Source organism: Stegodyphus dumicola, chromosome 2, assembly GCF_044657685.1.
Source record: "Stegodyphus dumicola isolate Sdum_Otavi_A_Nest chromosome 2, ASM4465768v1".
Lineage (NCBI taxonomy): Eukaryota > Metazoa > Arthropoda > Arachnida > Araneae > Eresidae > Stegodyphus > Stegodyphus dumicola.
In genome coordinates this window covers 253,167,508-253,178,365 of record NC_140769.1, presented here as the reverse complement: position 1 = coordinate 253,178,365, position 10,858 = coordinate 253,167,508, and the positions used below count along the sequence as shown (strand labels likewise).

The 10,858-nt window shown below is 33.7% G+C and overlaps 1 protein-coding gene across 2 annotated transcripts in view; it reads right to left on the bottom strand.

The window, feature by feature from the left end:
- Nucleotides 1–6,130: 6,130 nt before the first annotated feature.
- LOC146998942 (mechanosensitive cation channel Tmem63-like) overlaps nucleotides 6,131–10,858 on the bottom strand; it is a 43,400-nt gene continuing 38,672 nt past the window's right edge. For both annotated transcript variants that reach the window (XM_085812036.1, XM_085812037.1), the window contains one exon: nucleotides 6,131–7,517. In XM_085812036.1, coding sequence (XP_085668162.1) covers nucleotides 7,404–7,517 — 114 coding nt within the window. In that variant the 3' untranslated portion in view covers nucleotides 6,131–7,403. The remainder of the gene's footprint in view (nucleotides 7,518–10,858) is intronic.

The following is a 10,858-nucleotide window of genomic DNA, read 5'->3' as shown; positions in this document are numbered from 1 at the left end:
ATTCACATGTTTATCATATTGTTGTAAATTTTTATCGAAATATTTATGTTCATAATTGTATTTTCGTTTCCGTATATCGTTATAATGCTACGTATTGTTTCTATTTGTTATTTGTTTCATTTTATGGACTAATTTTAGCGGGTATTTTCATTTAATCTTGTCTGTGACATACTGTATTTGTAAGTATTCGTTTCTTTCATAAAGCTCTAGATTCTGAAATTTTGAATTGATGAAAGTTTAAAATATGAAATTTGTAGAAGCCGAGATGTTCATTCAGCAACGTTCTTGACGGGCCTTGGCGACAATTTGTGGCGCCAAACTGGTAACATTTGGCAATCTCCCTACATAGCACAAAAACATCCTCTAGATATCCTGAGAAATATACGAGTATATCCCCCTAACCTCCTAAACAACATTAGTGCTTAATGTCACATCCCAGTATATCCTCAGGACATTCTACCACCAGGTCTCATCGACAGCGTATGGGATGTTGTTAGGATTTAAAATCCTACTTACCACATTCTCAGAACATCCCGAAATATGTTAGTAGTTTCCTTTTAAACACGTCCTCAAGCTCTTAATTATCCCAATATATCCTCAGTATTTACAAACAACTCTTAGCAAAATACACATGAATATTATAGAATGTGCATGCTTTCAAATGTACAAATTCCGAAAACCAAATTTGTAGAATTGAAAACAAATATCCTCAGATTGTTTGACAACGAAAAATGCAGTATGAATATCCTCAGGATGTGAAACTTGCAAAGTCATCATGACGTCTGAAAATCAACATTGTCGGGACATCTTCGCATATCCTGAGACATAGCTACTTAAGTGAGACATTCTCAGGACGTTAAATTACGATTGAGTATTTTACATTCCTGAGTATTTACATTTGAGTTACAATATCCTGAGTATGCTGATTCTCCGAACATCTCAGATAATTTAATATTAATTGTACTTCTGTATTCAAAACTTTTGGAGAAAATTATCATAGCTGTTATTAAAATAATCACCTTCAAACTACCCATCGGAACAAGCATGGCTTCAGCGCTCCTGAAGTTTCTGGAAGAGCTACCAGAATACCACCTTTTGTATCTACCTTTGGCTAGCTGTTGGGAAACTTTAGATAATTGAATATTTTTTAAAATTTGTCCTGTAAGACCTTGTATCCCTAACCCGATGCGATATTTCCAGTGCAAGTATTTTGACCACTAAGTATGTCATTCGGAGGAAACCTTGTGCGCGTTGCTCTGTCGAGGATTATAAGAGTGAGACTTGAAAGGCTTGCGCAACTGTGCATAAATTGCAAAAGGAAAGCTTTCTCTCGTTTCTACCCCAAATGGGAAACCGAGAAAGAAGTGTAGACTGTAAAAGTAAGAAGGAATGTTACATATGAAAGCAAGAAGATTGGTTTCCGATGCTCAATCGAGCTCTGATAATATTGTAATATCTGTCAAAACTGTCGTCACTCAAACCCTAGTTTGCAATCAGGGAAAAAAGATCCTCCATTACCAATCCAAAAATCATTGCAATTATAGTTTGGCATTATACGTTAATTATACTGCATTGCAGTACTGTATCGCAACTACTGTAAACAGCTAGCAAAGCAAAATATTCTTCCTGCAGGCCAAAAAAAATATGTAACCATATGAAAAAAGTGCCAGGAAATAAAAAAAAAAGATAAACTAAAGAAACCAAAGTCTGGTCAGATAAACCAAAAAGAGTATGTGCTCAGATGACATCGATACATAAATGGAAACAAAACGGGGAAGGAATATCCTTAAACAAGTTCTATCCCGAAAGCAAAAAAGCAGTGCCGACAAGACAGACCTTCATAATAACTACGCTGCTGTGATAAAATTGACGTGAATCAACAACAATTTTTGTCATATAAAAAGGCTTAATTGAAAAACATCATCCTGTCTGCTTTTGTAAAACAAGAAATGCTTTTGAAACCTTTATTTCATTACTTGAAAGAGACAGTCTTCATTATTTACTTTGATCTGATTTTGAAGTGGTTACTTGATGTTTTAGTAATATAAAACTTACTAAAACGTTTAGCGGACCGGTGGTTTGGCTCTACTCTTATATGCGCCCTAAGATCACCAAATGTGGGGATATGTGTTCTGCGGTTCTGTGTTTTTGGCTGGATTCCGTGTTGTGGGACGGTTTGCTAGACGATGCTGTGTGTATTGCAACCCTTTTAACGTTGAAACTTAGAGACGTGGTGGCAAGATTTCAGTCGCGTATTTTAGATTGTGTAGAAAGTAAATTTAGTATTAAAAGGTACGATGTTGGAGATGTTAACGAGTCTTTTGTTCACGACTGTGTTTATGAGGATCGAAGTGTATTTTTGGAAGTTCTGTGGGACTTTTAAAATGGAGTTCGAAATGCGGAGCTGTTATGAGAACTCAGACGAAGAAGGGCGTTTCTGATAGTTCTTGTGTGGATTTGCAGTTAAATGCTTGCAGGTAAAGTACTGTCTGTCAAAGTAAAGCTCTCACCAGTTAGTCTGCAGTTGTCTGTTGCCGTAGAAACGAGACTTGACCCATTTTCCGTAGGGGTGTCTTGAAGTCTTTTTTCCCCTCAGCTAACAGTCGCCAAAAACGAAATAACAATAAAGCAACCCTTGGTTCGCTCCTGTTTGAAATAGACTAATCCTGTTGCTATAGCAACCGCCACCCGCCAGACACTGTGGCGGGGCTGTTCTTCTCGTAGACAGACAGTATGTGGCTGTCAGCGGAGTTTAAGATTTGGATTGTGGTTTTCGGGTAGTAAGTTAACTTTGGAGGAAGTTTTTATCGTTGCTTTCGAAATTTTGAAACACAGAAAGATAAATATAAAATATAGAAAAATCGTGGCACTTTTGTTGACAGACGTTGTGTGACTGGCGAAATTTTATTCACGCATGTATTATGGTAGGTGCATTTTATTTATTTTTTTATTTTGTAGAATGTTCATTGTTTTTTTACTATGAATTTCTGTTGTTATTTGAATTGTTTGTAATTTAGTTTATTTTGTCGATTTGTGCGCGATGCCTAGATTGTGCAATTCGTAGATTTTTTTTTAAAGTTTAAACAGAATGTTGTGTACATGGTATTCTTTGAAATTTATGGTTGTTATGTTAATTTATTAAAACGAGGTGTGCGTAGTTCGTAGAGTCTTTCGCTGCCTAGATTGTGCAGTTCGTAGATTTTTTTTAAGTTAAAACATATCGCTGTGCACATGGATTCTTGTCAAATATTTTTGGTGAGAAACTTTACGTTTTTGCTACCTAAATTTTTTTTTTTTTTTTTTTTTTTTTTTTTGTTTCGGATTTTTAGCTTAAAGTGTGTGTTTAAAACGTGGTTTTTGCATGTGCGAAAACCGCGTTTTTGGAGACATTTTAGGCTTAAAGTTCGAAATGTAGACAAAAAATTTAGATAGTAATATGGCAGCTTGGACGAGAAATTTGGCGACCTGAGGGCGCATATAAGAGTAGTTCCGGTGGTTTTCCCCCCTCTTCCCACCAAAACATTTACAAGGTATTCAAGAATTACTACATAAGTTAATTGTAATATTCTTATTACCATTTGCCTACAATCATATTTAAATATAAAGATAAGTAAATATTGTAATTATTACAAATGAGTATAATTATCATATATAAGTAAATAAAACTTTGAGAAAAATTACACAATATTACAAAAAAATAATCACAAAAACACTTGCATATAAAAACGGATCGGTGTCGATCCCTGGGCAAACGAATGAGGATCCCTATCTACCATACCCGAAGCGCCACTTGTCAACCTTTTCTCGTAATAATGCTTCTGTTGGAAAGAACATCTCTACAAACAACACGTTCAGGTTTTGGACCATTTGCTTCTGATTGTGGCCAAAGGACAAAACCATATTTCAAATAATCTGCGATATAGTGCCTTGCAAAGCGTTTTCTTTTTTTGGCAGATTGTGGATTATATTCACCTTCATCTGTATTCGAAGGGGCGGGCGACGTACTTGGTTTTGGAAAATCCTTTCTTTACACGAAATTTAGTAATGTGCCTTTCGTTTCCTTCTTACTCGTCCTGGTTACTGATTTTTAATCTGCCTAAAGTTACAGAAATAGTAGTTATAGCACAGTATTAAATTCAGAAGTTATTAAAAACAGTTATTAAAAGCGTCCAGAAGAATGTAAGCAAGAAAGCGAAACCTAAGACGCCTTAAACACTACGATAGATATTCAGCGTTCAAGTAATCAGCAATATTCAAGGCAGACCAGGGGCACACAAACTGGTGTACTAAGTATACACGTATAGTAAGTAAGCACGGCAATTTATGAAAGGCGATTAGGTACATGGTTGCCAGTTTGTTATATTTTTCATCATCGATCATATTATTTTCTGAACTAGTAAACTATTGCTATTGTAATGCAGGTGCTGTTGTAATATCGGTTGTCGGACAATGACACTTTGTATGTTGGACAGATAGCTGGATATTTCGCGGACCGGCAAATATTTCTTGCGGACCGGTGTTTTAGAAACACTGGTTTAAAGTATATCCTGTTTTTTGATTTTATTCTTGTTTCACATCTGAAATCATCTGAACTGTATACATATTTCATCTCAGAATTTATAATATTTTTACGTCATTTGATTTTATAAGTCTGTTGTGGTTTTAAATTTGTGCTTGGAAAGATTTAACATGTGCCTGGCGCATATTAACTTCCTTTCAGGTTTTTTTTATGAGTCATAAATCCACTATCACCAACACCATTTTTGCCTTAGTGAAGGTCATGCATTAACTACAGAAAAGAAGCTTAATCTTCGAAGCTCAAAACTGTTGCTTAATCTCTTTCGCATATTCTCTTAAATATTTATTTCAAGATAAATTCACAGTGATTTTTCATCTGAGTAGACAAAATTCAGATTTAAAGTCCTGGTTGTCCAACTACTCTACAGTATCGTTTGCGTCGTTTAATTGGGATCCTATTGTACATTTTAATCTTAAAGCCACAATTTATAAAAAGAATTCTGAAATAACCAGCACCTGATTTCACCTATTATTTTATTAATGCTCTCGTATAATTTATTCTAAATTTTATGATCTTAATATTCATTTGAGTAAATTAAATGGCGCTTGAAGTTTTATAATATAATAACAAGTATATTCTTTATAACAAGTACAAGATAAATGACATTCTGAAAAACGTTTGAGTTGCATTTGTTTTTCAACATCCGCTGGATTAATGGCTAACGTAAACAATTACTACATACTCGATGGACAATTACAAGCATATACAGCCACCATGTTTATTAATCTAGATTTGGATTACTGTGTAAGGTTGGACGTTTGGGATTGTTTTATAAGCCAATGTTATTAATATAGCAAAATAAAGTAAATAAGCAATGAAAAAGGAGCAACAATTGTAGGATTAGAAAAATAAAGGCCTGGTTAATCTTTGGATTATGGTAACTTGGCGATTTTTTGGCGAAAATTTGGCGACCAACATTGCTACAGCAACCTGCTAGTTTTTGTTTGAACGCCATTTTGTTTTCACGAAATAAAGGCATGTTTTTTATTTTTTTTACTCAAAATTTTTTTTCCCAACAATCTGCTATCCGAATTACGCCTATGCTAGAACTGTTATGGAACAAAAGTGCTTAATCATGACGAAGATTAGGTGCGAAATTGGGAGAAAGTGCAGAATCGTAAACTGCTTGCCGCGTTCATAAGAATTGCACATGCACGGTAACCATGTACACGTCGACCTATTTTCACTTAAAAAAACATCCCAGAATTGCACAAAAATGGCATTGCGCACACTCTTGACTTTATCCATGACCACTGCTAAAGTCCTACCTAGTAACCTTTATCGCTTTACCAAACTGTCGCCAAACTACCTGTTACCATATTCCAAAGGTTAGCCAAAGACCTTTTTTTTTTTTTTTTTTTTTTTTTTGTAACTTTTTCCCTAATAACTGTTATGGAAACATAAATAATTAGATTAATTAATAAATAATATGTTTATTAAAATATTAAAAGTACATGCATTACACATAGATTTTTAAACCATAAAAGGATGACTGTTTTGAAATAAAAAAGGTATATAAAACTCTCTTTTCTGGAGCAATTCGGAAAAAATTTGCATAAATGTTTCAGAAATAAGAAATTATGTTAAAAAATAATAAATTTACCAATACTTTTTACCTTTGTTATTATTCTTTTGAAAAGCATGCTTTGTGAATATATTTAAAAATTAGTGTTATGATGTTTATAAATTTGGATTGAAGTAAAAGCACTTTAAACCAAACTTACCTAGATTTGTTTTTCTAATAAATACTGAACATTTTATTACATGAAGCTTCTCACATTTTTTTTGGCATTTCTGAGAAAATGCTATTTAATATACGATACAAATTAGGCGCGATAAAAATTTCTTTGTATATTTTAGAGTATGAACGACATTTTGCGTGATAGTGTATTTATAATTTAAAATGTCACAATTTTTATATAGCTTAAATTCATATTTTATCTTAAACTTTTTCGCCTTTTTTTAAACATTATTTATTCATTTATTTGTTTTCCATAAATCTAATTTATAAGTTATATAAATCATTTTGATAAAAATAGTCTAAGTTTTGGTCACTCTTAATTAGATAACATTTACTTCAAAAAACATAAATAAATTAAATCAGAATGCATAACGATATTTAATGAATTTAATCTTAAATTCTTAATATTTTTTATGAATTCCGTTATTAAAATGGGGATTCTCTAATATAGAAATATAGCACAATGCAATTTCTGACATACAAGCCTTCAGTGTAATAAATTTGGAATAACTAACTACTTCCTGCATTCATAAATTCTTGAGTCTACTTCCTGTATTCATTCTTGCCGAATGTTTTCAGCTGATGTTTTCTTTCTATGACTGTGAGTAGCTCCACTGACTTGAAAGCTTTTTTGATTCTGAGTGTAAAAGGAGATTAAACAAGAATTTTGACTTTTCTTTTGGGTATATTGTATTTTCTTTCGTATTTTTTAATTGTTGCCTCCTGTATCTTTAAACGAACTTTGTCCGATATTGTTAAAAAACACAGATTTATATATTGCCATTTAGTCATTTTTACTCTCATGCATTTTCGAGTTAGGTTGACATATTTCTCTTTTGCAGTTGTCTAATACTTACATTACGAACAACTTTTACTTCTGACAAATAGGTATTCGGAAGCTTTTTATCCTAATTTAATTAATTTCTTTCTCAGAATTATTTATGAATTCTATTCCCGAAGTTAATTTCAGGACTTTCAACGTCTTCTCCTAATGGTAGCATTCCAAGTTCAAACTCTCTGCTCATTTTCCTAGCAATAATTAGCCAATCTATGCTTTTTTCCATTATTGTTTACTGTTGGGTATTAAACATTTGTTTCTTTCTTATCCGTTTCCGCTTCGTGAGGTAGCGGATTTTTATATTTATCCAAACATTTGAATAGTTGAATGTAATTTGTCAGGGCGAAAGGCTGATATATCTGCAATAAAAATTATAATTTAGTCTCATTAGTCATTGATTTAATGATTGTTTAGATTGAACAATTGTTTTTCATTAATTTATTTTATGATACAATGCAGACTTAAAATTATATAATATTTCTACTTTGTGCTAAAGAACGTCAAGTATATTATTATTCGCAGTCACAAATTGTATGTTATTTGATCGATATATAACATTATAATACATAAATGGTTTTATGAATTACCGTAGCTGTTTATAATGGTGAGAATGTAGGCGAAGCCCCCATAGCCCCCCCCTGGCCCGTCTAACCAATAAATAACGAGCCAGCGGTCCGACCGTGTTCAAAGTTTAAATGGTCCGCTAAAGAACCATTTAAACTTTGAACACGATTTATAATTTAAACTAAGTCATACGAGAAACCAGACCTGAGTTCCAAGTAACAAAAAAGTTAGAAAAATGTAAAACCAAATAAACAAGTATGATGGTTACAAGCTGCCCAGACAATCACACACGCACACACACACACAGACACACACACACACACACACACACACAAAAAAAAAAAAAAAAAAAAAAAAAAAAACGAACAAAAGAAAAATTAAAAATAACTGGTTATTAAGGAAAACCTACATAATAAGACATATAACATAAAAGCTGTGATCCGTTGTATATTCATATTCCATATCCTGGACATTTTGAAAATCCCAAATTCTTAAGAACTCTTGAGTTAAGGAATAATTCTTCAATTCATTATTCCAATAGATTCTTTGTTTTTATTAACAATCATCATTATTTCTTTAGCTATTTTATCCAAAGTTCTTTGTTTGTTATATAGATTTAGAATATTGATCCTTGGATATTTAACCCTTACACCCTCCTTCAGGACACATTCTTCTGCAAAATGTTTTGCGTCACCATGTCTTCTGCAAGCTATGCATAAATCGCTACCCTGGAGGTTAAGTCTCTTGAGACAGGCAGGGAATCTTCCGTGATTTGTAGTAATCCCATTAATATCGATGTTATTCATAAAACTAATTTTTTATCAATTTTTAATATTCTTAGATAATTTGAATTTCTTTCGGAAGATTCGCATTGCCTTTTCTATGTATTCCATATGTCATCCTTCATGTGTCTCAATACAACTTTCCTTGAATCTAGTACATTCTCTGTTGAATGACTATTCCCCAGGGCAGCTGGTACTTGGTATTTATAATGGTAACACATTGTAATACATTGGGGGTACACTCAGACCCACCTGGCCATGAAGTGGCCTCATGGTCAAGAAAAAAAAAAAAGAGTGACCCCAAAAGAACATCAGATACAAAATAAATAATACATAATAAAAAATATAAATAAAATAAAAATAATACTCAAATATAAAATAAAAATAGGAAGAAACATATAACAAGCACTCACGAACATACAAACGAAAATTAACACAAAGGACAACATCAGATCAGAATTCCAATTACGCGTCGATTTGCATTAATAAATTCAAGGACATCTTGTGCAAGAGCTATAAAAGCCCTGATATTAAAATTATCATTATATATAGCATTATCAATTTTGTAAAGCTTTCTCTGATCGGCGAAAATAGGACAGTCCTCCACAAAATGTTTTGCGTCTCCAATTGCATTACAAGAAGCACAAAGTTCATTATTTTGTAAGTTGAATCTCTTAAAATAATAGGGAAATCTCTCATGACCAGTAAAGATTTGGTTTAAATCAGTATTGTTAAAAATAGCCATTTTGTTAGAGAAATTCTGATAATTTTCATGTATCCTTTATTTTTTGTTGAATTTTTCCATAGGATTTTCCATTTGTCAATGTAAAATTTCTTCATGTGTGTGAGGGGCATCTGTTTAGATCCTGCAATTTCAATAAAGGGGATATCCATATCGGAGGCTGCCTCCTTGGCCAGACAGTCGGCCCTCTTGTTTCCAATATGCCCCACATGAGCTTTGATCCAGTGAAGTTTTACATATAAATACCCGTTCAAAGTTTGTAAATAGTTTTTAATTTTCAAGATGATGGGATTGGCATTGTCTGGGCGGGATAGAGACTGAAGCAACGATAAACAATCTGTATATTTATCGCATTTTGAAAGGCAACGCATCTGTTAATCCAAATTAAGGCTTGATATAGAGCCTCGCACTCTACCTGAATGACATAGTTATGGTTATTTAATATAAATTTCATATAGTCGATTTCGACACCAAAATAATATACAACAAATGCTGCTCCAATTCTCCCCTCAATCCCAGACCCTTCTGTATATAACGGGTGACCATAATTAAACTGACAGTGCTCACAGTGTTCTGTAGAGCGATCTATTTGCGAGAATGACGCCAAATTTTGTAGGAAAATAAAACAAGACAGGGGACGAAGGATTCCAAGAAAAAAAATTAGTTCCAAAAGTCACCGCTAGGGGATTATTTGGCGCTGTGTAATAGAAAATAGAGTGTTAACAAATGCAAATCAATACGGAAATTACCTTTTATTTTGCATTCAAATGAGGTTCAAGATGGCTGCCGTTGTTAAGGACCACATATTGCAACGTGTGGAGAGGCTTCATCTTGCATGAAAATGATTTCCCCCAGACATTGTCTTTGCTGAAGTGCCGGAATGACAAAGCTGTTCAACATGTGGCGATATTTCTCTCCGGTAACAGAACAGGTTTCCGGTCCTGTCGGGGTAATGTTCTCATAGAAGAATGGACCTACGATAAATTCCGCTGTGAACCCACACCAAACAGTTACCTTTGATGAATGTAAGGGAATTGCTGTGACTGCATGTGGTGATTTGTCATCCCAAATTCTGCAGTTCTGGGTATTCACAGTTCCATTCAGGTAAAAGTGGGCCTCGTCTCCCCATTCGATTTTCCACGGCCAAGTATCATCCACCTCCATTCTGGCAAGAAAGGTGAGAGCAAAAGTCAATCGCTTATCATGGTCGGGGTACAGTAACTCCTGTACACGGCTGATCTTGAACGGATAGAAGTTGATAAACTTTCGTAAGATTTTCCAAACCGTACTGTAAGGCATATCCATAATAAAAGGTAATTTTATTCCATATTAATTTGCATTTGTTAACACTCTATTTTCTATTACACAGCGCCAAATATTCCCCTAGCGGTGACTTTTGGAACTAATTTTTTTCCCGGATTCCTTCGTTCCCCGTCTTGTTTAATCTTCTTACAAAATGTGGCGTCATTCTCGCAAATAGATCGCGCTACAGAACACTGTGAGCACTGTCAGTTTAATTATGGCCACCCGGTATATCGTATGCACTAGAATCAACAATTTCTTTGTCATAAGAAAAGCCAATTCTTTTAGAGGGGTGCAAAAGTTGAATATT